The sequence below is a fragment of the Triplophysa rosa genome, linkage group LG3 (genome assembly GCF_024868665.1).
Source record: "Triplophysa rosa linkage group LG3, Trosa_1v2, whole genome shotgun sequence".
Lineage (NCBI taxonomy): Eukaryota > Metazoa > Chordata > Actinopteri > Cypriniformes > Nemacheilidae > Triplophysa > Triplophysa rosa.
In genome coordinates this window covers 6,920,452-6,947,764 of record NC_079892.1, presented here as the reverse complement: position 1 = coordinate 6,947,764, position 27,313 = coordinate 6,920,452, and the positions used below count along the sequence as shown (strand labels likewise).

At 38.2% G+C, this 27,313-nt stretch overlaps 4 protein-coding genes across 8 annotated transcripts in view; all 4 read right to left on the bottom strand.

The window, feature by feature from the left end:
• Positions 1-6,391, bottom strand: part of tead1a (TEA domain family member 1a) — a 28,290-nt gene extending 21,899 nt beyond the window's left edge. Inside the window, exons 1-2 of one of the 2 annotated variants that reach the window (XM_057330370.1) lie at positions 6,208-6,391; positions 5,790-5,879 (exon numbers count right to left, since the gene is read on the bottom strand). The gene's annotated coding sequence lies outside the window, so the exon portion shown is untranslated. The remainder of the gene's footprint in view (positions 1-5,789; positions 5,880-6,207) is intronic. The other variant, XM_057330369.1, reaches the window with a different exon arrangement.
• Positions 6,392-9,433: 3,042 nt separating this feature from the next.
• parvaa (parvin, alpha a) lies at positions 9,434-18,305 on the bottom strand. Its single transcript, XM_057330325.1, has 13 exons — positions 17,987-18,305; positions 15,236-15,325; positions 15,031-15,101; positions 14,818-14,920; positions 14,574-14,714; positions 13,815-13,930; positions 13,274-13,332; positions 12,046-12,065; positions 11,873-11,934; positions 11,721-11,789; positions 11,345-11,446; positions 10,895-10,967; positions 9,434-10,352 (listed from the first exon to the last, which is right to left on the bottom strand). Exons 1-13 carry the CDS (start codon positions 18,120-18,122, stop codon positions 10,276-10,278), a joined length of 1,119 nt encoding a protein of 372 aa, XP_057186308.1. The 5' UTR covers positions 18,123-18,305; the 3' UTR covers positions 9,434-10,275.
• Positions 18,306-18,771: 466 nt separating this feature from the next.
• Positions 18,772-25,275, bottom strand: wu:fb05h10 (F-actin-monooxygenase mical2b). The gene is made up of 7 exons (XM_057329583.1): positions 25,009-25,275; positions 24,172-24,242; positions 23,957-24,055; positions 23,788-23,881; positions 21,783-21,882; positions 21,632-21,705; positions 18,772-19,550 (listed from the first exon to the last, which is right to left on the bottom strand). Exons 1-7 carry the CDS (start codon positions 25,163-25,165, stop codon positions 19,366-19,368), a joined length of 780 nt encoding a protein of 259 aa, XP_057185566.1. The 5' UTR covers positions 25,166-25,275; the 3' UTR covers positions 18,772-19,365.
• Positions 25,276-27,138: 1,863 nt separating this feature from the next.
• Positions 27,139-27,313, bottom strand: part of mical2b (microtubule associated monooxygenase, calponin and LIM domain containing 2b) — a 33,197-nt gene continuing 33,022 nt past the window's right edge. For all 4 annotated transcript variants that reach the window (XM_057329580.1, XM_057329579.1, XM_057329581.1 and 1 more), the window contains one exon: positions 27,139-27,173. The gene's annotated coding sequence lies outside the window, so the exon portion shown is untranslated. The remainder of the gene's footprint in view (positions 27,174-27,313) is intronic.

The window sequence follows — 27,313 nt, the reverse complement described above, 5'->3', positions numbered from 1 at the left end:
CCGCACATTAACAACTGCTTATTGATGTAGCTGGTAAATAGCAAAGATCAATAATTCTGCCTGCCACTTTGCATCTTTTAAAAATGAAAATGTATTACAAAAATGTTTTTACCGTAAATTACAATTCCACTATGCCACTGAGAAAGACATAATAACTTGACTGCTCTGGTGCATGAACTATTTCACGTATTGCTGCTGTCCTTCTGAAACCTCGTATCTCTATATTTTGTGCCATAAATCATATTACGAGACACGCTTTACGATAGTCAATAGGTTTTACAAATATCTAACCAATAAAAAGTATTTAAAAGTGCTTGTCTACTTTGTAGAGTATTTATTTATTTAAAAAGCATAGCGAATCTTGACATCCGAGGTTTCAGAAGGACAGCGACGATATAAACAATGTTGAAAAACATAAAGTATGTTTATATAGAGAGAGTTCCAAATGTCTGAGACTGCAATTTTAATGAGCTAAATCTAAATTTAAACCTGGAAAAAACAACGTTTTAGGGATCTGAAAAAAATGTCAAACAACAATGTGGTGAAGTAAAAATACTCACGCTTCTGCACTATTTCTAGTACATTAATCAAATAAGCTAATTTGTGACATTGACCTCCTCCTTTGTACAATCAAATATTTGCACAAGATGCTCTTTGAAACATCCATAAATCATATTTAGATAACGAACATCATTAGATTTAAATAGAAAAACGCACAATGAAAGCATTTGTACAAGTGGCCTTAGATGTTGGAACCCAGTGTATGTCTCAAAAAATTAAACATGCACAACCAAATAACTGCAAAATCTGTAACCTTTAGTTTATACTGTACACAGGCTGCACTACATCTATGTGCATGCGTAAATAGCAAACTGTGCCAACATTGAATTAATATGATATATTTAATTTCAGCAATTGAATGAATGTCAAAAATGATTTAAACCATAACCAAACATCGAAAACAAACACAAAGCTTTTTCATGAAAAAATGTGTAATGCCAATCCTCTGTATGCTCCATTCAATAAAACTAAACAAATCCCCCCCCACATGGTTGCATTAACCCTCGTAAGCCATTGCCATTCTCATAACACAAGATATAGAAGACACAATGGAGGCGGCTTATTAAGTTATTAAGTGAAGGCATAATGAACGAAGGCTTTTCATATATCCAGCGTGTGTAAGCGATCTATCTACGAGAGCTTTTCTCCAGTGCATTTCGAGATGCACGCACAATGCTATTAGTCTCTATATTACTCTGTCATCAGGCAGGAAATTCAATTAAGGATGACCTAAAAATCCCTTCTTTCACTGTTTCTCTGAGGGGCTTGAGCATTTCAATGGCATGCGTTGTGTTGCAGTTGGCACATCCTGTGCTGCGATCGTCGTGTTGTATTTACTTAGATGAAACCACGTCCTTTTATTTGTGCGGAGGAACCACGTCAGAAAATCCTGCCTCAAAGGAAGCCTTGCCTTAGAATCCGAACAGTATTATCTGAGGAAGAAGTCTTCAAGATGCAGATGGAGGGTTCTTAAGAGCCATGATTCACTGAGAGCGGCACAGAAACGTCTTTAATCAGAAAATTGTTCTCAGCCTTGTAATACCTTTCACCACCTTCGGCTCTTTAACCAGCGCGTACTTAAAAATAATGATTTGTCACAGTTATGATTAAAGCACGAGACTCACAATTTTTGATACACTCAGAAACAAGTCCATTAGAGGACATTTCACAAGTTATCTGAAGAGGACTGAAATGGCACGTCCAAACATAAGGGGAGGTGGCACAAATACACCCACCTGAACAGTAACAGTTCACAATTTGGCTGTCTGTACATTGTCTGCTTCCCAGATTATGACCTTTCTTTAATTTTGGAGGTCGTACAAAATTTCTACATATCCCAGCAAAAACTGGTCTGCCAATCACGCCGCATGGTTTCCTACAGGCGCTGGGCATGTACTATAAACGCTGTTGTTATTGCTTTTCCTCCGGCTACGTAATCCTCTCAGCTCCTCTCAGCTAAGTGCCAATGACCCAAAAGTGAGAGCTGACCTTCTGTAAAGTTATTGTGGACAGAGAAAGGTCTCCTTGAAATTGATTTGCAAAAAAAAAATGTCGATAGTCAATTTTTTTCAAATTGGTCATGAGTTTTGTATGGAATCGAATCAGTAAAATACTACTATACCTAAAAAATGTGCCAAGACAAACATGAAACCTGACGTGTAATTCTTTGGTAAATCATATTAACTGACTAAATTATTTTCACTGTGTGCTACCACTTCAGACGCCATATGGAAAGTCCACTTCCTTCCAATTCTGAGACAATCCGGGAGCAGCCTAGCTTCCTTTAACTCCACGAGCTCCATTCTTCCAAAAGAGGCTATTTTTCGCTGAGTCAGAGACTGCTGTTATCCAATGTCTTCCTGGGGTGACACTCTCCCCAGCCGTCCCACAATGCCTCCTCCAGGAAATGGAAGAGACGACGTGTTCAAATAAGTGCGAGCTCCCGAGAAGCATGACCAGTGTTTGCTCATAACCTTTCCTGACCATCCAGCAGGGCACAAATACATTTACTCCAAAGGGGGGCCGTGAACTGTAGTCGCCAACTGATTTACCACAGATAGCTTCACGGAGGGAACATAGACGGTTCTTATAAATGTCGAGAGAAAGTCTTTTCAAAACTCAGAGTACATCTGATCGCACTGTATGAAAACACAATTGCTTGCGCTTTTCGGGCATCACCTGAAATCCATCTAGGCCACAGCGGTGTCTTTTCTAATCTATTGTCCCAACCGGAAAATAAAAGGTTTCGTGCTTTTTGGGTTATTTTTGTATACCATACTATCACCAAAAATATATATATTTACAAAATGTAACGATAATGTTCATACTTTCAATACACATCATACTTTAGAATGTTATATTCACACTTTAAAGAGCGTAAGCTGAATAAAATACACTTGTAACAGTTTAGACCTTTTCTGATGAATGCTGGACAGGAGGTGAATAATAGCGTGTTAACTGGAACTCTGAGGTCTGTGTTTGTGTCAGGAACTGACTCACTAACTGATTCAACTGCAACCCTAGTTGTTTTTCTGGGATCTCCACTAAGCTAAGGGAACATTAAAGAGAGAAATAAATGAAAAGTCAACTAATAAAATTGCCAAAGACATTTCAAGATTAAAACATTACCCACACAAAGGAGACCTTCAGTTTGATCAAACCGCACAAGCAACAGTGTAGTGATCATAAAAATGTGATCATAACAACTACTTAGACAAAGATATCTAACGTACAAAACTATGGTACAAAAATCGTTCTTTTTTTTCAATTGACTGTATTCACTTTTAATCTCTATTGAACAAAAACTTCCATAAAGTCAAGAACATATTCATTTACAAGCTTGCTGAATGGCCGGCCAGTAATCAGGCACTAGCAGACTGCTGACGTCAGTGGCACAGTTCCAGTAAGGGTCTCTCGCACACTCTCTGGCTGTCCTTGGTCTCGTGGAGCGGTGGGCTGTGCGGAGTGAGCGGTCCTTTTGTGACAACAGAGTTTACCTCAGGGCACGGCGTGGGCCTCCTGCTGCCCCGGGCCACTGAGGACACCCTATTGTTCCTGTGTTCCGCGAACAAAGCCGGCCACCAGTGCCCCTGATACACACGGTCCCACTGAGCTATTGTTGAACTGACAAACTCTCAACCCAAATTTCATTACATATGAATTTTCTTTTGTCGCCACTTCGGGCTTCCCTCCCGCGTTTTGCTCCGAACAAATGTCTTCGGGTTTCTTTTATACTCCCCCCACACCCCTTCCAGTTATCACACAGGACTTGTGACTGCGCATGTTAAAAGAAATGGAAAAAAAGGTAAGAGAATGGACACGTGTCTGACAAGGGAAAGCTGGTCTGTACGGTCAAAATGGGGGCTGGAGAATGCCATAAATATTACGATATGCACTGTTTTTCACACGTTATAAACGCGTCTTCGATGAGCGTGTAATGTGTCATCACTCCTTACCGTGTGGATTCTCAACACCTGTTGCTTAAATGCTCACAGTGTACATGTAACTCAGAAAGCATATTTCAAAAACGATATAATATTTTGGACGTTCGGCAAAATCTGATATAATATGATTTATTAATTCAAATAATTATTTGAAACATTATTCATAAAAGAAAAAGTTGTACCAGATCAGATGTTTTAGAGGTCTTTAAAAGAAGCTTTTTTTTGTCGTTTGCTCAGTCCAAATTTTATTACTGTGGTCCTGCTAATGTGCTTTCTGTAAAATTAAAAAAGTTGCAAAAGCAAAACACAAAATGTGTCATTTATTTCTTACTAAAACCAAACGACATTAATTCTCCAAAGATGTGTACTTTGACTGCATAAAACATAATACCTCCCACAACTAAGGTGTACTTACTCAATAGCCCCCTCTTTGCATAAAAAGACAAGAGAACAGGACAAAATACAACATAATGGTGTTGATAAGCTAAATTACCAGATAACATCGGAGCACACACAAGCCATATGGTGCCTCCACCACTATCGCCTGTTGCTGGCATAACAATGGGGCTGGCTAGACGATGAGTGGCAGCAACAGTCAAACAAATGGCTGTTCCTCTGAATTAAGCCCAGCACCAGAATGAATACACAGTTTAGCATCTTTCAGCCTACAGGTGCGCTTAAGTGGCAAACCAGATGTCAGCATGTGAGCGGGTCTGTTTGTGGAGTAATTCAGGCGCTCCGCGAGCCCCTGCTTCAATAACAGCAGGGACAATGAAGGGCCCCTTCCCCCATTTTTCCCACAATTCTGTGCTCCCAGAGGAAGCCCTGTCTAGTGATTTGTGATTCTAGTGATTGATTTTTTGGACAAAGTTTATATTCTTGAAAAAGAAAATGTAACTTTATAGTAACTGTATAGTTTATATGCATTAAATAAACTAAAATGAATTAATGAAATTAATTTAATAACATAAATAAAAATATCAAGCCAATGATACAGTGTAAATAATTTGTAAAGAATAATTTGTGTAACTGTGAAGGTTTAAGCATTTTTAGTGTCAGCCGGGATCTAAAGACACGGTTTTTCAATTTCAAAAGAGTGCAGCTACTTTGTTTACGTAAGTTAAATAGAAAGGCAACGTCAAAACAACAATACAATGGCGTAAGGGGAGCGACCTCCTGTGAGACAACAAACTAGGCTACTGTCAGATAATGCTGGGAGAGAGGGGGAAACAACAAACGAGTAAAAAATACAAATGTTTCTGTGTTTCTGATGCAATGTTACTACAGTAGTCAGATGTTTAAACACTAACTCACAAACAAGTTGTAAACGGAAATCGTTTATTTAACCTACATACGTACGTACGTACGTCACAAAACTGCTGGATGGATCGAAGTCTGAACAAAATTGTTAAATACGACACATCATCATACACAGACATAGTCCTAAATGTTCATTTTAAGCTTTTAAACGCACTTATTATGTCTATAATATTGGAAGGAGTATTCAGACAAGAGACTAATTTTAGTCTGAGGGCGCTTTCAAACATCCAGATTGATTATTAACAGGGGCTGGACCATGGACTTTCTCCCTAATCCTTTATTTATGTACACAAAACAGTTTTTTTTAGGAAAGCAAATAAAGAGACTACGAAAGGTGTCAACCAGACCAAGCAACTAAACAATAAGTCACTGAGGTCAAGTAAATTACCACAGATCGTATCACAAACACGAATCAGCATGACGCGCAATATTAAACATTCAAGGAATAGTGACTAAGTTACTTACAGTTACAGAGAGATCGTGGTGAACCAGTTGGCGCAGCTGGTCGCAGGAAAATCCACAAGTGATGAAAATCTCTGCGGATGTTTGTACAATCTACAAACAAACAATTTATAGATGAATCGTTTGATTTAAGTGCCAATGTTGGCACTAATACAAGATACAGTACGATGATATGACGCGTTTTGTTTCGCTTTTCAACGGGAAGATTATTGTCGTGTCACTTTTTAAAAACTGTAAAATCAACTGTAGCTATACAATTCTCTCCATCTTTAGCCTTATACAATTCATAAACACAATACCTATACGTTAGTAAACAAGTATAGTGAAAAAAAATAAAATATTGATATTATAATTGAAACCTATTTTAAAGGGACTCTAAATGGACTCGCTGCTGACAACTTCGTATAAAGCGCAAACTTACCTCAGTCTTTTAAACGTGTGTGAAGCTCGGGATCTGCTCGAGCGCACGCACGGATTTGTTTCCAGCTGATCACTCTTTTTTTACGTCCGAGCGCGAGAGAGAGTGCGACTATTCCGCGTATCTAACAGCGATGTGAAGTATGCGCGGAATGAGGGCAAGAATGAAATGAACGCGGAGAACGGAGTTTGCGTTGGGGGCGGGGCAAGAGTGACGTCGCCGCAGAACTCCCGGGAGGTGGGAGGGGCCGCGGCTGAGTGCGTGACCTCACTAGGGAAAAGTTGCATTCGTTTAGGAGCAAATATACGAGTCGTGAAAGCTCAAACACTCTGCCTCCATTGTGTCTCGGACACCCTTTACATATCTTGACTTCCAAGTGAAACCACGGTTACTTTTTTAAAGGGATAGTTCACCCAAAAATGAACATTTTGTCACAATTTACTGTTGTTCCAAACCTGCATACATTTCTTTGCTGGGTTGAACACAAAGGAAGATATTTGGATGAATGTCAGTAACCAAACAGATCTCATCCCCCATTTACTGCCATAGTAGGAAAAATAAATACTACTGGGGGATGAGATCTGTTTGGTTACTGGCATTCTTTCAAATATCTTCATTTGTGTTTAGCAGAACTAAGAAATATACACAGGTTTGGAACAATCTGAGGGTGAGTCCATGATGACAAAATTTTCATTTTTGGGTGAACTATTCCTTTAAGGGAACCCCTATGCTTGAATCTCTCTCAAGGGGTCCAGAAGTGATGCCTTTGGTCCCTTCCAGCTATGTTTCATTTTGGGACATTGTGAATATATGTGCCTATTTACATTACATTGCTCTGTTATGTTAAACGAATAAGTAGAAAACTAAATATATATCATTTCTATGCTTAATTTCTAATGTACCTAATGGTTACTTACCACAGCAGGTTTGTCTACATAGTGGATTGCTCAACCATGACATGAACCATTGCCATCTTGTGGTAAGAATAGACTAAAGCTGGTGTCATAAAAAAACACAGCATGGTAAACTGTCAAGGGACCAGTAAACTTAAGTGATTTATTTATGAATAATCTATAAGTTAGCAGCCTGTATCATTTCAAACATCCACATTATTATATGAATAAATGGGTATTTAAACACAAGTTAATACTAGAAAAAAAGCTTTATGTCTATAACATTAAGAGCAAAGATTTGTACACTATGAATACATCTAGTCATCTAGTGCATAACTTGGTAAAAAAGAACAGAAGGAGATATGTATAAAAATCCTTGAAAACTAATATGTGCTTTAACAGAGAGAGAGCAAGAGAGGAATGAAGGGGTGTAATTAAATGGTTATTTAATTGGATCTGGAAAACAAGCAATGAAGTAGCTTGTTAACTTGTTACTGTTACCCGTGAGAGGAAGCCGGCGTGCCTGAGCTCGCCATTTACACAATGTTGTTCTCACGTCCTATAGGGACCCAATCAAATCACATTGAAAAGGAAACAGTGATGAAGTCCTTGTGCATTTTTTCTGGGAATGTTGTTCATCAAGTCATGACTATAGAGGGGTCAAATACAGTGGAAAAACATTAATTGTTCGCAGATTTGTTGACCAGATGGAATCAAAAAATGTATGTGTGAATCAAACGCTCTTTAGGAGATTGGATATCATGCCTTTATGTAAACATTTTATAAATGGAGTCCTTATGCCGTGCTTGATGTACAAGATAAATGGGTCTTTGCCTTTGATGTTCAATTGCCATTCGAGAAGCTGTAATTCTCATAATCCGCATGCTGGGGGTGGAGGATATGACATGTTAGGGGATCCCTTTATAAGGAAAACACAGAGGACGGATGGAGTTTAAATTGGAGCCCAAATACAGGAGATCAGAGAATCTTTAATTTACATGCAGCTCTTCTTACAACTTTGTCTAACCTTTTAAAGGACAATCATGTAAGTAATTCATGGGAAGAATCGGCATACAGAAAACTAATAAGAGATGTCACTGTGACACAAAGAAAAAGACAGAAAGAGAACAATGTTTTGAAAAGCAAAAAGGGACAAAATAATTGGAACCTAATTGTAGCAGCGGTGTAATTCAGGACATTACATACAGGTCAGTCAATTACTTTGCAGTTTTTCTATAATTTCCCCCACCAATTACACAGCCTCACGGATTTCAATATTCATGTTTTTGTGATAACGGGAAGTCAGAATAGATTAGAGTGGAAGGTAAATAATTTAATCCCTTTTTTCATTTTAATTAAACAGAGCTATAGTGAATTCTATATTTACCGTTTCTGCATTACATGTGCAAATAATGGTTTAGAAACACAGCTAGCATCATTTTGCCAGGCTGACAATAAAACAGGTTTTAAAATCTCATAGATTTACATTTAAGGAGGGACCCAAACCGGAATATCAAAGAGATTTTAGGGTGGGCTCCTTTGAATTGGGCCGACTAGCAACCCCCCAGATACTCCTAAAAAACGCATATAGCAATACACAACAAAACCGTTCAGAACCACCCTTTTTTATTTTAAAGTCCACCAGTACAAACCTTTAAAATGTCTTAACAAAAACCAGGCAGAAGAATTTCAGACATAAACCTCTACTTCTAATGTAATTTTCAGAGGAATATCCTGAAATCTATTCTGACTAGAAAAATGACATGAGATCAATCCAATACAAGAGCACTGACAAATCTAGTATTATTTCTTTCCGGTTTAAATTACAGTCTATCCAACTATCTAGTGACTTAGCACAGGATTACAAATGTTCTATATATTACAAAAGACGTTATATTTCAAGTTTCTATTTATTTTATTTGTAGTTAGATATTATTTGACAAACGCCCAATTGCTGCAGTGTATGGAGTCTCCAACACTTGTCGTCAGACCATCCTTTCAGATTTATACCATCACTTTGATTTCATGTCATTTTTGAAGGAAAGCATGTTGAAATGACTTCTCAAGCACCAGTGTCCCATGTAGACGTTGATGGTTTTGAATGGAAGTAAATGATCCCAAAATAATATATTTAAATAAGCACAATGAGCGCCTATGTCTGCTAGTCATCCACGTGGTATTTTTTAAAGCCGCAAGCATTTACTGCAGTGAGTGAAGCGAACAGATTCGATCTCTGACAATAAGACATAAATCATAATACAGCACTTGAGAACACAGCCTTCGGAATGGGCAGAGCTACAGAAAATGGAATGAAAATATGAAAGTCTGACAAAATCTCAAAAGGCAGTTTCATCCACATTTAATGTAGATTTTTTTAGCATTTTTTCAGGTGCAAAAAGATGAACATGTACAGTCAGTGTTTTATAAATGATGGCATCTATGAAACGTCGATAAATTGTACAAGTAAAAAAATCTCTGATTAAAAGTGTACCTATACAAATGTTGCCCTAATATGATTTAAGAAAAATAAATTATAATTAACAAAAATAAGAACCCATTGCTATGGACTTAAGGTACTTCAGATGACCAGACTGAGCCAACATGATATAAAAATATTTCGTCTTTGGTTAAGGCACACTCACTACGGAATTCTTCCATGGAAAACAACACTAAGTGGAAAGTTACAAAAACGCTGGACAGAAATCCAAGAAAGGCATTTCACCCTACTCATGGTTATTTGGTCATTTATACTGGGAATAGAAGTGGACAAATTCCACTGCAACTGCTGTCAGGCTTGAGTTTTTTTAAGTAGACTTTGTTTACTCTAACACTGTGACTTAGGATAATATAGTGTGATGAATAATGTGTGAATAATGTGAAGTGCAAGATAGGATGTCCTATATCTTCAATACTATTTAAGCTATGAATACATTTATTCTCATAAAAATGTGAAATTCATTTCCCCAAATAAGAATCTAAGTTTTGAGGACTGGAATGCCGCCATTAAAACCATTTATATTTTTAGTGTTATATTCTTTAGTGTTTCACATTGATTTAAAAAACTTAAGACACAAATGACAGTTATATAGCGGTATTACAATACGATACCATAATTAATAGAAATTTCTGCCTGCGAGTCTTAGATATCATTCAAGAAAAGGTCCCCATAGACATGTGCTCATTCCACGTGTCTGTACCTGGTGAAAAGGTTGTACAGAACTCGAAGTGTCGATTTTAGATCACAATTCACAATATCTGAAAGAGAAAATGTTGATATCAGAACAGCGGGGGTAATAACCTATACCTAAAATATACATTATCATTCAGACAAACCTGCTAAAACTATAATGCTATAATTGTAGTGCATATAGTTTCAAAATTGAAGTAAATGTTTAGTATTTACATACAATATATATTTTGTGTTTATTGTGGACTGGATACTGTATTGAATGCCATAGAGTTTATTGTGTATTTTAAACTATGTTGATTGATTGCTACACCCTTAAATAAAGTAAATGACATGTGGAAAGAAATAAAGCAAACAAAGCAAAACAACAATAAAAGAAAAATTCAAGATAAACCGTTATAGGCCCTACAATGAAATCATGAAGATTATATTCACAGCACAACCAAACACTTTCTTATGGAACTTTTCATACTGAATGAACTTAACTGTATTTTCAGGTCAAAACAACATTTGTGCACCACAAAATGATCAGTAGCTAAATATTTAAATAAAAGAATCGACAACATAAGTAAGCTGACAGGATTTGCGTTAAAAAAAAAAGCGTAGTTACCCTCAGGCCTGGGTTTTGGCCTCTCCAGGCCACCATCTTGCATCAACTCAAAGGAGAAAGACACATTATGAACCTGCAATTAAAACAAAATAACTTTTTGTGATACCTTGAAGTTCAAAGCAGGACGTGTGTTAAAAAAAAAATCTGATTTCTCCAAACTAGACCTAAAGCAGTTATCTCTGAAATCCACACGCAAGCTTGATATTAGAAGAGGAACTAAGCTACACACCACACCACTTATCCATTTCCTGTGCAGAGGCAGATTACAGATGCATCCCAGTGCTACGTGCCCATTTGGCACAAACCGGGCGTGCTGGATGTGACCCAGGTGAGCAGCCTGTTCTCTGGGCTCGCTGTCAATAGCCACCCCCTCTCAATGACACTCATAGCACGCCACGGTGGCTTTCAACACTGAAGGATGGTAATCACAGTCGTAGTGCTAATGTATACCTTTTGGTCGAAATTCTCAGGGGTCAAGAAGAAGTTGTAGAGAGGAACGAAGTATCCTTCCAGCAGTCCCATCAGAAGCACAAGGTACACACCATCTGCGAACTACAAACATGTCGGAGTCACAAGTCAATCCTCTTGACATCAACCATATTGATGGTAAAAGAGAATGATATGATGGAAGTTCTGGCACTACACAGTCCAATTCAATGGCTTTACTGGATTTATTAAACATTGCTGGTTCTTAACATATTGTTGGCACAGTTTTATAAAAATCACTATAACACATCACCTTATGTAGCTTAAAGAAACAATTCAGGAAAAAATTGACATACTATGTCTTTTTTTGTGTGTTGGTGGTACATAATGTATGCGATACCTGTGTGTCCAGCTCAGATACCTCCAAGTTCAGTTTATTTAGATGCTTGTTAACAAAGGTGATAAGAGTCTGCAGAAAAAAATGTGGGGTCAGGCTCATCTACGGACGTCAATGTGGAGTCTCTGGCTAATATTCATCCATATTCAACATACCTTCTTCACAACATTGAGCTTGTCAGGGGCATGGTCAAACAAGGTATCAAAAGCATCACGCTCTATTTGAGAGAGTATAATCATTTTTACAATACACCCGCAACTACTGGAGCAGCACACATCAATAATAACTTGGGAGAAAACATGAAGATAATAGGAATAATTACACTTACCATGTCGCCCAGATAAAGCCCTACAAAGAAAAAGAACAGCCGTGTTACATTATTTATATATACAGCATACTATAATTTAATTTAGCATATATCGCTGCAGTCTTTCTGAAACCTCGCAATTTATTTCGTGATTTTTATTTTTTGACTTAAATCGTTACTATTAGTCACCCTTTATGTTTGTCACTGGGTTTTGCAAATATCTAACCAAAAGAAAGTATTAAAAAGCGCAGCGTTTTTTTTTCAATTTCCTGGAAAACAGCAAATTTTGACATCCAAAGTTTCGCAAGGCCACCGACTTGTAAATATACATAAACAATGAGTTCAACTCAATAACAATTGGCTTATTCTTGATTCTCAAATATCACTGATTACATAAGTAACTAAAGTAAGAATGAATAAAAAAAATGGATAGAAGAAATGATTATGCTAATTCGTTTTTTATTTAGCCAATCGCCTTTGAGTAACATCACTTCTAGGAACATGATAGGTACTTGATAACGGCAGTCAAAAGTAGGCGGTATTGGGGGAGGGGTGTTGTAGAGACAATTGGACAATATGAGTGAGTGCAGGACGAGTCATCAATACTTTTTATCTGATTTTCACAATAAAAAAAGTCTATAAAATAATCTGTTAATTGTCAACTTAAAAACCCTTTAAACACATGGCACAATAAATATAGCATGCTTTTTTATTCATCTCCCATAAAACATGAGCAAAAACAAATCTCCTGTAATGTTAGTCACTCAACCCCTGGCAGAACATAGGGCAGTGATTTGGTCTGGTGGAAGGGTGATGAAATCGATCGGGCATGTCTGGGACAGCGCTGGACAGGGTTCTCTCCCCATGAGGCCCCTCCTGCCACACTCTCTAATCACTTGTGCCAGCCATCAGCCCAGGCAACAGCAGCTACTGTGTGTGTGATAACAGCCTTAGGAAGTTTTCCACAAACACGCACACACACGTGCAAAAACACACACTTATCTCCCCAGCTGCCAGGTGCCTGCTGGACCTCTCTACAGTCAGCTGTGCACATATGTGTGTGTGTGTGACTACACAAAGGAGTGATAAAACAGCATCAAGGCTAAGCCAAGCGGCATCATAATGACTAAAGCACATGAAAGGAAAAATGACAAAAAGGTGTAAAGATGTTAAAACCCCTGATATTGACACGATTATTAACACGTGGAGGTGAAATTAGAAAATGAGCGCGATTGCAGCATTGACATACTCTGTGTTGCCAGTGATTTCCTCCAGAATTTGACGGGATTGGAGAATTCCTTCTCGTTTCTAAATGGGAGGAAAAAAGGACAGACGGGTTATGAACACAGAATGAGAAATCTCTGTTGCCTTTGCAAGCCTTATCGAAATATCTGTTATGAGAAAACAATGCGTACTAGTTATGCAAGAGAGCAAAATAAAAATTCTCAATGAACTGTAATAGTAAATCAGACACAAATTTCCCAGACTGCTCCAGTATTCCCACACATGGATGACCAATGAACTTCCATGAATTCTCCTTTTGTTCATGGTTACTAAAATAGCGGGGTTTGTTTTTAGCGATTATTACACATATAAATGTCATTTTCTACTGACTAAATAATTAATAAATAAATAAAACCATAAAAAAATACTTTTACTATACTTATATTATTCATTTCACTTTTAAACATAATAACAGTTTTCAGGTTTTTCATCGCTGTGGGAACCCTGCGGACAAACTATATTAACGATTTTTGAGACAATACGACATAAAATCACAAGCTACATACCTGGACCACAACCACCTGTATGGACACATGATCGGGGAGGCGAATGGGTGCTCTGAAGTGCTGTGACAGCGCCACCAGCAGGTGAAGGATGGCCACAATGCTCTTAGCATGAACCGCTGACAACAATCAAACAAATGTTAAAAACAAAAGCAATATTTTTCAGGGTCAGTGCTGGCATGAAGTGTCTACAACTAAAACAAGCCTCTGAGACATGTCAGTCTATTACTTAAGGACACAGGATTAATGCTTGCCTCCATTTAAAACGAGAATCAATAAAGTGAATAAATCTTTCTGCCTCATTAAACTTAAAGCACAATAAACAACCTACAATCTCTTTAGCATCATTTCTGCCACAGCGGAGGGATTGAATTCTGCTAAAAGGTCCTGTTACATCACCTTAAGTGTTTTCAGAGTCTTTGAAGCTAGAGGTTGCGCGACACACCCATAAATAGTGTCTTAAACCTAACAGGCACTTTTCCGCTCAAAATCCGTTTTGCACACCACTGCATGTCTAAGAGGACCACTTCAAAAATGTCAAATAAATTGAATTGTCTCTTCTTCATTGAGGAACACGAAGATGACATCTTTCTTGGAGAGCTCACCTTCAAGCATGCTCCCAAAGTGAGCATAAAGATCTTGACTCAAAGTGAGCATAAAGATCTTGACACATTTAATACAAATGTGTTTGACTGGACTTGGATCTAAACTTTGCAGGATTAAAGCTTTTTAGGAGCAGAAGAAGAGACATCAGGGACCTACAGTCAACGTTCCATTTGATGCTTCTGGTGGAGACCTTCAGAGCATCATTGATCCTCTCCAGAACCGTCTGCAGCTTCTGTTTCTGGGCAATCTCAGATTGGGTCACCTCAGCAACGTTGAGCTTCTCACCCTCCAGCTTTTCTGTGAAATGCAAACACAGGATCAAATCAGAACTTGTGGAGGAGATTTCAAGACAAATCTACTGAGATGAAGGGCACTCTAATATGTGTTTGAGATTCCTTACCAAACAGTTTTTGGAGGACCTGTCCATCATAAAGATCTTCTGCCAGGTCCTTCACAATGATCCTTTCCCCTACCAGCACATCATTGATCCAGTCGATGAGCACCTAATTCAGACATTCAACAAACGCAAATCACATTGAATCAATTTGCATTAATGCATCTAAAATTACAATTTTCATTCATACAAAACAACGCATTCTTTTTCCACGCAAACCTTCATGAGTTCTTGCAGTTTACGGTCATTCTTTGAGTTGGGGTCCACCATGGTGCGGACCTCATTTTCCTCTATGAGAGACAGGAGGAGAAGGAGAGGGTAATAGATGGGAGATAAAAGAAAACAGAGGTTGGTAAGGGCTTCCTATTAACCCGAGGGAGCATCTAGATGCATCAATCGAATAATCACGCTACGGGTTGAGTACCTAGCATGATGTCCTCAGGATGAAGCTCAAAAGGTGTGGGACTCAAGGGGAGATTAATGGCGTTCATCCCCTCCTCCTGCAGCTCTGACACTATAGGATAAAAGACATAACATGAGGTGAGACATTTCAAAACCAAAAGAAGATCATTTGAAGAATGTTGGTAACCAAACAACACTGAACCCCATTGACTTTCATTGTATGGACACAAAACCACTTGACACATTTCTCAAAGCATCTTCTTTTGTGTTCCACAGAAAAAAAAGAGTCAAGGTTTTGAACCACATGAGGGTGAATAAATGATCAACAGAAATCATTGCATTTTAAAGGAGCAATGTGGAGATTTTAGAGGCATCTAGGGGTGAGGTTCCAAATTGCAACCAACGGCTCACTCCACCCTCCCTTTCGAAGCACCGTGGCGGCTCTCACAGGACCGAGATGGCGTCACATTTTGAAGGGTAGAATGTATTTACGAAACGCACTCTGTAGAGCAGTTTGTCCGTTCAGGGCTACTGTAGAAACAACATGGCAAATTCCATGCAAGGGGACCCGCGGCGTATGTAGAAAGAAACATCTCATTCTAAGATAATAAAAACATACTTCATTATGTAAGGTCTTTATACACCTCTGAAGACACAGTTATGTATATTATATTGCATTTCTGTCAATAGATCCTCAAAGAAAAGTACACACTGGACCTTTAATATACATTTTTTATCAGTGTGTGTTCCCTGGAAATCAACCCCACAATCTTTCCACTACTTTCTCCATGCTTAACCAATTAAGCTACAAGAACACAACCCCACCACCATAAGTGGAATTAAATGCTACATTTGCTCCACAGTCACTCCACAATCTAGTCTGCACTAATTGGAACTCATCCTCCTAACACGCCAGGCCACTTTCCTCTCTCCATCTAGTACCCTTTGAATCATCTCCTCCTAGAAACCACCTGAGATGCCAGCTCCTCGCTCCTAAAACATCCCAGCATGCATCTCTGTCTGAAGCGCTGATTATGGGATGCAAACATCCTGTGCTGGATTCCAGAGGCCTCCCGCGGAGGACGATATCCTATTAATCAACACCCTCTCGAACTCACGCACAGCTGATCTCCTGCTGCTTCTCACAGTCACGGGGCGGAGGCGGGGGGTTGATAAAATCCAAAGGCATGACGAAAGCATCATGTAGTGAGCATTATGGTTCATATATAGGTGATTCTAAAATTGATAGTTGGACCGAATGCTAATTGGTCAATACAGCATAGTATTAGTATTAAAGGGATAGTTCACTCAAAAATAAAAATTCTGTCATTTATTCATTCTCATGCGGTTCCCATATATGACCCAGAAGATATTTTGAGAAATGTCTGAGTGGTGTCTATCTATATAGTGGAAATCAATGACGACCAATGTTGTTTGGTTACCAATGTTCTTCAAAATATCTTCTTTTGTGTTCTGCAGAAGAAAGTCATAGAAATAATTGCTTTGCTCCACTGCGTTTCACTTATTTTACGAACATATGTTCTGTGGTCAAATCAACTGACAGTTCAAAGTCTGCTCCATTTTAATTCACATTTCCAATCCAGTAACGAAAGCAATAAATAGAAAATGTACTATCTCCTAAATACAAAACGTTAAGTAGTCCTCATCAAATCAAATCATACATCAATTACTCATCCCAGTCACCGGTCTAGTCCCGTGCTCGGGTGAATGAGATATAGAGAAACAGACAGTCAGGACATCAGAAGGCTCAGCTGCAGTCATCCTCTTACACAGACTGCTGAGTGCTGATGGATGCACAATAATCATTACAGAAGTGTACTCTGGGAACTGTGCAAACCAGGTAGAAACACTCCAGCGTAATGGACAGCAGCACACGGCTAATTCGGTTACTAGATAAGAGGACATGTAGCTATGGATTAAGATATTTCATATATTTGTAGTCAGATATGGCTTTATTGGGAAAGGAAAGCAAAATTAATTTAGCTTTGGGACAGCTGCGGACATGAAGCTCATCTTGAAGTCTGGGCTCTGTTCTCATTCATGTACAATAACATCTTAAGCCCTGTTCAGACTGAATACCTTACATGGTTAGAGAACACAGCCATGGCTGGGTGTTGGCTGAAGAACAGTTTTTAATGTGCCAATGTGTGGTTTTATTAAGTCTACAACAGGCGATTATTTCCACAAAATTGTAGTTTAAAGGTATTTGATCATATCTGAAAGGTTATATGGCTTCATCATTATTAGGTGTGGTGCAATGTTTTGCAATATTTCTATAAACACTCCTGCAGGGCACAGTATTTTGTAGTCTTCTTGCCACGTAGCCTATACTCTAGACGTCGCGAAAACACAAAATATTATCTGACGTTGGCAATTTAGTGTTCGTGACGTCATCTACACGACGTCGTAATGGAAACTTTACGGAACGTAAACACTATTTTCGCTAAAACGTTTAAAAACAGTCAGTGTCGTTTGTTTTGATGCCCTCAAATTCTAGTCATGAAAAATAAACGTTGACGGTGTACGTTAAACTGGAGGAGGGCATTTTCCAAACTTTAGGAAAAGTTAGTTTTCGTCAACAAGCACGTTCATGCTAATCCATATTAAGCGTTAGTTTTCGTCAACAAGCACGTTCATGCTAATCCATATTAAGCGTTAGTTTTCGTCAACAAGCACGTTCATGCTAATCCATATTAAGCGACATTTAAAACATGTTTACAAGCAAACCAAGCATTGGAATCTAATTTTCTACCCTCTTTCGCCTTTTTTCTCCTGGCCAGAGTCCCACCAAGTTTCCCGAGGAACGAGTCATCTTTCTTCCTCGAGGACGGCGACTTTGGCGTCGGCGACTTGGGTGAGGACGGAGATTTCTGCGGGGAAGACGCCATCGTTTCCCGGAGTCTTCAAACGAGTAAACGGTGTCAGAAAAGTGTAAATAATGCGTGTTTATCCCGGTGATTGAGTGAGAAAAATCCCAGGAGCAAGAACGGAAACGGAATTCCAGTTATTTGCCCAGCCTTCTGAAAGCAGCGTCCCTGTCCTTAGATCCCACCCTCTATCCCTGAGGGAGCACATTTACAAAGTTATTCGCAGTCGTTTCGAAATGTATTTCCGCCTTGATGTATGAAGCACTTTATGTACAAATGACGTTACGGCAATTGTTTTTTTTAATTACCATGGTATTTATACATTGAGAGTCAAACATATTCAACATAATATTTATGTACTTAAAAAAGTATAATTGTTTATTTATAAAAAATATAATATATAACCTAAATCTTCAAATATATATTTATAAATCTATATAATCTATATAGAATTCATTGTGCATAAACCAGTGTTACCAGGCACTACATTTGTTTTTTTTACACAGTATATTCTTGATATTAGTAAATGCTGAAAGTAACATTAATATTAAATGCGTTTAATGCTTTAAGCTAAAATAGCTAACATGCCGTTTTTTATACATTTCCAATGAAAGATTATAGGTCTTAGGTTTTAGTATAGCTAATTAGGGTAGTCAAAGCATTGTTTCATTTTTACATTTATTAAATAAATGACACAATAAACATACAGATAAACCAAAGACCAACTATACATTTTCATAAGCGCCGTTTGATACTTGAAACAAATCAAATCATATTTAGTTTATGAAATAATTGCAATTAATGGTCACTTGAGAAGGTCTATGCATTACAAGACTAGGAGAGAAACAGAGTAGCTCAACAGATATATTAAACTTCCATTAACATTTGGCCTCTTTTATAATGTTCACTATAGAACAAAACAAACATTCATTATCATTTTAACATCCAACAAGTCCAAAAACTTAACCACTTTAACTATATAAATATCATTGCACCATTGTGGATAAGTTATTTTTCATACCTCTGTGGCTGTGCAATGTTGTGTTTCTTTGAATGAAATTAAACATTTACAAACTCATTTTCACTAAACAAAGAGGCACTTGTTTTGTTTTTGGTTTATTTCTTTTCAAGAAGGCAGCGTTAAGTTTAACAGTTCTGATCTTTAAAGGCTCTCTTATAGTTAATCCCGCTGGTTACTACAGTAGATCCACATCTCAAGTAAAATGTTTAATCCAGGGGATTGAAATGAGAGGTTAGGAATGTTTTAGGTCCAATGGAACTGATAACCTCTGGAGAGGATTGTGCTCTCCAGATCTCTGTCCTCAGCTTTTTCCTTCAGCCGTTGCTCCTCCAGTAGACTCACCAGTTTGTCTCTCTTCTCCACCACCTTCATGATCTCCACCAGGAGGCTCTGCTCCCCCACCAGCTCACTCGCACTTTTTTCACAGTCTGGAAATGAAAAGTAATACAAAAAGAGGAGGCCTGTTGTCACCTTAGATGATGGTGGTGGTGCTGGATCAATTCACACTAGCTCAGATTCAATATTTTCCAAGGTCTAACTTTGTTCAAAACTCACGCTGTTCAACTGTAGCAATTTCACAAAAACATTTATTAAAATTTTAAAAACAGGTGTTAAATAGCTTCAATATTTTACAAAAAATGAATATACAATAGACTATAATTTGATTTTCTCCCACCACGATGACGCTAGGGTGCTGTGGGTGGTTGCTAGGGTGTTGCTATGCAGCTGCTAGAGTGTTCTGCTTATTGACTTAAGACAGGGATATAAATATGACTTGGAAACAATGTTCCATGCAAGTCTATTGGATGCTATTTTGCCATTTATTGTCCTGCGGGTTAAAATCTTATGTAATCCATTATCACCCCTCTCCTCACACACAATCCGAGGTGTGTTCATGTTTGCGGAGCCTCATCTTGTAGAACAAAAATACAATTTGCTGGAGGCTTAGGACCAACCATTGACTTGCAAATTAAGACAGCATCACCTTCCTCTGCAGTGATCAATTCCTGTTCACAAGTAAATGAGCCACTTTCAGCATGTAATCACTAACAACCAATTATCCAATGTCATATCCGATTCATTTGAAAGAACTGTGCCATGAACCCAAACACTGTCAAATTCAACACGGAATACATATGAAAAAATATCATGCATCTTATTAATTAAATTTTCACACAAATAAAACCTTCAAAAAAGTTGTCAACCTCAGCAAGTCAAACTGAAGATTTTATTAGCTATTTATTTGTATACAATAAAAATCTCCACCTACTTCAACTTAGTTCAAAAGTAGCTCAGAATTTTTAAGGTAATACAAATTGGCTTTACAGGCAACTTAAATTTTAATTATATTAAAGGGGTCATATGACAAGGCTAAAACGAATATTATCGTTTGTTTTAGATGTAATGCAATGTGTATAAACGATTTAAGGTTAAAAAATGCTGTATTTTCCACATAACGTGCATGTTTGTATCTCCTCTTTGCCCCGCCTCTCTCAAACGCGCAGAATATTTACAAAACTCATCGCTCTGAAAAGCGAGGTGTGCTATGATTGGCCAGTTAACCAGTGCGTAGTGATTTGTCGAATACTGCAAGCGTGTGAAGGAAATGTAACGCCTCTTACTATATTTGAAACAGGTACGTCCCACTTTCTCGAGTATACATTTGGGCGGTCTTGGTAAAATCATTAGACGAACTGACGAAGATTTGTGAGGGTGTGGTTACACGAGGCGTTTCAGGCAGGTCTGGGTGAGCATTCGCTTTTAGATAGAATGCATCTTTTGTTCCGACACTTTAAATTTTGCAATTTTGCAATTTTACGTGTAACGCACTAAAGACACAGAAAAACATATTTGCGCCATATGACCCCTTTAAACTGCCTAAAAACCTAGTTGCATTTCCTATAACCTGAATTTGAAAATAAATAAAGTTGAAACTGGCTAAATTATTTCACTACTATATACAGCAGCAGAAACAAATTAAGAGACCATTCCTAATTTTTTAAGCATTTCTAGATGTACCGTGGTCATTCCAGTCTAATGTCTGTTGAATTTGAACAAACACAAACCTCAAGAGTGACAAAGTCATCCAACAGCAATGTGAAAGACTGACAAGACATTACAGAGGTTATTACATAAAAATAAAAAAATATTTCTTATAATATTTCCTAAATACATGTAGAAATATTACTTTTGGTTTGCTTAAAAGTGAATATGAACTTGTTTTCTTTGCAGTATTTGAGGTCTGAAAAACTACAGCGCATATTTTCAGTTATTTTGACCCGTTTCTCCAGTTTTCATTTTCTGCAAATAAATAGAAACATTTGAAACTTGGGAGAAGTATTGTTAGTAGTTCACAGAATGAAACAAAAATGATTATTTTACATAAACACATACCTATAAATAGTAAATTCAGAAAAACTGAAAATGGTCTTTGAAACGGTCTCTTAATTTGTTCCCGCGGATGTATATATCTCCTATGAAGGCCTATATCTTTTCATGACAAGTTCACCTTCAGTGGCCATTCGCTGCCTCAGTTCTCGCTGCAGCCGACTTTGAGTGTCCTCCAACTCCAGTTCCTGAGCACTAGAGACGAGATGATGTATTAGAGATAGATGTACAAACAGAAACATTAATAAAACACTATAGTCAAATGGTCTTACAAGATCATGAGTTCTGACTCGTATCTTGCCAGTTTGTTCTTCTCTAGGACCAGTTTGAACCAGGTTTGGAGTAGCGCTGTCTCATCCGTGGAGTCATCATCTGTAAGAGACAACAGTTCTTCTTTACTCAGTCACAACTCAAACACCTGAGCTACTGATAGACAGTTATCACTTGACAAAGGAATTTCAATGACTTAATTGATTGTCCTTGCACATGACTTTTCCAGGTCTTGAAATCACACTTCACAACAATTCATAACTCCCTCATATCTCATCATGAGAATCCAGCTACGCCTATTTCTACAAGCCTATTGTGCGTCGAATACTGTTTAGCTAATAGTCTCAGATAGTTAAAATGTTAAATTCTGCCACAGCATACCGTCCACACCATACTCCAACTCTGCATCCATTTGAAAGCCGTTAAATGTCAGTTAACAAAGAGGCCATTCAAGAAAATACACATCCCCACAGCCCATCATCTTACTACAAATATTCACACAAAGACATGTAAACATGCAGCACAATGGATACGGGCAGGTCAAAGTGCACCGTTACAAAAGCTCCCAAACATTTATTAATAGAATTCTGTTGCATTCAGTTGAGACACTGTATCCTTGTAGTCCACTTTACAAAAAGCCGTCCTCCTCTGCATCCTTGTAACATTGTGGAAGTGCTCTGTTCAATGCTGCGCTCGCGAGAGAGGCACTTTGATGAAACAAGGCTAGAGACATGTCACATGACACACTTAAAGAAATGCTTGATGTATTAACACTATGGGAGCCTTCGACCACGGATGCATGAGGAAGTGTTTTGTCGCTGCATTACTCGGCGGCTACAGCTGGTTTTTCAATACCAAACAATTTCAGTTCAGCCTGATGGAAGTTAAAAGAGGACGCAAGGAAAGTGAATGTTAGAATTCAATTTACAGTCTTGATAATTACAGCTCAGAGCCTTCAAAAATATGATTATAAACTCATTTTTGCGGTACGTGAAAAGGGCGCCGCGATTTTGGCTTTTTTCTTTAGAAAGACTTGTTGCGTTTAATAATCCCCACGGGGCATGCAGATCAACATTCACCAAAATAATGAAACATCACATTTCCAACTCATTTCGGAGGCACTTTTCCCCTTCTCTGGCTATTTACAGAACCCATTACCTCTGCAGTCATTTCAATATAATTTTGACTCTAAATGGCCATTTAGTGCGAATGCAAATCACTATTATTTGAATCTCTAATTTTGCCCCTCTAAAAAAGTCATAAATGAAAGCGCAGCCTGTTTTGCGGTTGCCTTTCTGTGCCAGCAGTCTGGACCCGCATGGTGGGTGCTGGTCCTAGAATCTATATGAAATTAAGAAGTGTTTCGAAATGTTTCTTTGGATAGTCCAAAAATGAACTGCGCTGACCTATGGAGGAAAAATATGTTAAAAAAGGACGGAAGGAAGGGAGAAAAGGGGAAAAAGATGGGAAGGTAGGAGAAGCTGCTTTGCAACAAAGTGTGAAAAAAGCAATATAAACATAATTAAACTTGAATTGAAGAAAAAAAGGGAAGGAGGAAAAAAGGGAAAGAAGAAAGGAAGGAAAAGAAAGAAAAACAGGAAAAGAATGGAGGGAGGAAGGAAGGAAGAAAGGAAGGAAGAGGAAGGGGAGAGACGAAGGAAAAGGAAGGGGAGAGACGCAAAAAAAGAAAGGAGGAAGAAAAAAATTAAGAAAAGAAAGGATAGAAAGGATTTATTATTATAGTGATGGTGCTACAGAGAGGTACAAAGTACATCAACTAAATTGAAAATGTACAAAAATATTCCTGTCTTCATTAAAAAAGATGTGAGCTCAAGTGTGCACGTTTGACAAGCAAACAGAGTCGTGTGTGTTTTTTCACATAGCTGTCAGCAACTCTCATAACACCCCTTTAAATAATCAGATAACATCACACAGTGCAGTGGGCGGAGTCAGAGGACACGTGAGGACAGTTAGAATGATAATGAAATATGTAAATCATATTTCTACCAGTTTCTCCTCTGAGGACCTTCTCCAGAGCTACACCTTTCTCCTCTAGAGCTCTCTGCCTCTCCTCAACTTCCTCCAGCTGTCTCTGGATCATCTGTGAAGCATTAAAACGTCTTTAAAGATTTTCAGTCATTAAAATGCATATTGTGTGTATGTGTGTGTGTCATACCTGAGCTCTGTGGAGTCTTTTTAGCTGTTCCCTCTTGGTTTGTCGGACAGCAATGTTCTCCTGTTTTATTCTCTTGGTGTCAGATGTGCCTCTGTGTGCCTTCAAAGTAAACAATGACATTTATAATGATGAACAGATTCAGATTTAATAGAATGCGCAGATTGCTGGCGGGTGAGATTTTGTGTTTTTTTTAGACAGGAAGTGAGATGCTTTACCCGTCGTGTGTTGGGTTCCTCATCTTCGCTAGACGAGTTGAGTTCCTGTTGCTGATGTTGCTGAACAGAAGCTATGAATACAAACACAATGTCATTTAAATAGCACATTGTTCATTCAGATTATTCATTAGTCAATAAAAGGAAATTATTTTAGGTACATTTATACATTTCGGTATTTTTACTCGTACGCAGAAATTACATGGTATAGGCATAACACTGAGCTCTAAACAAGTTTAACAGAACAGTTACTAAAAATGAGTCGTCCAAAACTTCAGAAGTGTACACTTGATCGATTTTGTCTTTTATGACTAATATTGTCCTCACGAACCAAGTTCCAGACGTAGTCACCCATCATCGCTTCATCTCACCTTCACTGTGCTACAGAATTTTCTGACAGTGACAATTGGAAAATAATTTTTTAAATATATGAAAATTTGTATAGTTTTTGTTTGTTTGCAATAAACCAATATATATATCATAATTAATGATATAAGGTCGTGATGATATGATGTTTTTTTTTCCTTCCGAGACCCTCAGAGATGCTTTGACACATCACAAGATTAAAGTTCTGTGTTACACAGTCTGAAAGAAGATATTTTAAAGAATGTTGGTAACCAAACAACATTGGCTCCCGTTGACTTCCATTGTATGAACACAAAACCACCGAGACATTTCTCAAAATATCTGCTTTTGTGCTCTACTGATGAAATAGTCATATTCAGGTTTTAAAAGAGTAAATAAATAATAACAATTTCTGTTTTTGGGTGAACTACCCCTATACATACAAATCCATAAAGCATGAGCTATAATAACAGTGATGCCTGCCTAAGCACTAACCTTTGCTTCTAAACCTAGACAGGATGGTCATGATGTCCTTCTGGTTGTCTCCCTTGCTCTGATCCACTCCTTCATTTCTCTTAATCCGCAAGGAGGAGAAAAAATTGAGCTTTCTGGGTGGCAGGGATGCCATATCATCTTTGGAGCCTTTGGGCATCTTCCCGCTGAGAGCCACTTGCTCCAGTAAAGTTGTCAGCTCGCTTCCACTCCTCGCTCTGGATTGACTTTCTCAGGCTGACGGATTCTTGGGTTCCTCATCCTGGTTGCTTTGCATGCTGCTTCCAAACATAGAGCTGAGGTTGAAAGATCCCTCAGACATGGGCCTTGCTTTCAAAGGTCCGTTTCTCCTGATGACCACAGGGTTGTTTCCCTTGCTGGAGAAGGACTTACGGAAACTGTTAGCCCAGTTTTGGAAGCCAAAGAGCGGAGGGCTGGGCTCAGGTGGGGGGCGGCTGGGTCCTGGTCTTACGTCTGGTTCTAGTTGCTGTTTCTGAGGTTCTTGAGATGTGCTGTAAGGCTGTTTCATTCCACTGGTGGCTCCACCAGAAGCGGAGAACTTTCCAGGCGTGGACAACTCCCAGTTTAGCAGCTTCTCCTTCTCGGATAAAGAAAGCAAGAGACGCTTTTTGGGACTGTTGGAGTTCTGCTCCTCCAGGTTAGCTGCTTTGTTGTCAGAGACTGGCTCTGGAGAGGGAGCGATGGCTGTTGAGGGCTCGGGAAGGAAGTGTGAGCGATACCGTGGAATCTTTGGGATGTCATCATTGGAGGGTGGTGTTGATTTGCTTTCCTCCATTAGAGGGCAGTGAGACGCTGTAGTCTGAACTTCAGGATTTGGTGGGGGAACCTGTGAGAAAAACGAATTTTTTATTGCATTCTTACATACCAAATGACTAACTTTTATTTAAGAGTGTGTTTGTTGTCGGCAATAAATTACAGATTTAAACATATTAACAAAGTCCTGCTTTATAGACGATTTCAGGCGCAACAATAAACAAACGTTGAGTGGCATAAACCTAATTTCCGGTAGACCTCAGCAAAGAATCAATAACTGTTGAGTAGTTTTAATGTAATGTATTAAAATAATAAACAATAAAATAACAGAACTTAATATTAATATTAATAAATTGTTATAACCAAACACAGACCGGAAGTTAACTTCGGGTCAGGCGCGTGTGCGCCTTATCGTTACATGAACCTCAAAGAGGATCAAACAGACAATTCTCTTAAACATATTTAAGTTATTAAGTCCAAGAGAATAGCGAGCATCACATTTGTGTAACGCTGTTAATTTGTGGTTAAACTTAATGAATAAAATAGCAAGCAATGGAAATGAGAAACGTGTTTCATACAGATTCATGAATTTCCTCAAAGTCAGAGTCGCCATCCTCTGCATTGACTTCGTTGCTGTCAGCTGGTTTTCCACGATGAAATTTCTTAATCAGGACGAGAGGCAGGGCTGAGACAGGAAATGATGTCATTAACATTTCTTAAATTTAAGAAACTTCAATATTTCTTGAGATATAACAAACTGCATTAAAAACAGACAACACATAGACAGTACAAACTGCATTGAGGACCAGCAGCGCCCTCTAGTGAAGAGGTTGGGTAGCACCAGCATCTATATTATTCACAAATATGAAATGAGACTAACCTAAAAGATAATATCTCCCTCAGAGTTCAATTTAGTTAAAATGTAAAATATATATAGAGCCGTCACATCAGTTGCCATTTCAATAAATAAACCACGTGACGTGTGCTCAGGCGTGACCATAAAGCTGCATAAGCTTTCATAAATAGAAATCCAGGGTGTCTGATATTAATCCATTAGTCAGGGATTAATGAATATCTGAATTAAGATTAGCACAAATACAGATCCTGATTTCAAACCGAGACTCCTATAAACAAGGCTTAAACACATACGTTGTGTTTGGAAACGGAGGGGAACACTCATTATATGAGCTTTACTTGTTTAATAAGTAACTTGCCCTTATACATCTAACTCTAAATTCATTTCATATATGAAAATGTATATTAAAAAGATATTAAGGAAAACACTTTTAATGTTGTTTTTTGTAAGAGATTGAACCGATGCATACTGGATCGAATTTTCTTCCTCCAGAGGTTGTTTTTGTTGGTCATTTCTCCTTTGGCAGTGAAGCGTTTCCCTGATGAAGACAGGAAACCGGAAAGAGGTGTGTTAAAGTGATATCGATCCTCTAACAGTTGTATAACAAGGAGCTGATTTTAATTCAACTTTTACGCAGACTGTCAGCATATGTTTATCATCGTCTTTGCAATTACGGCG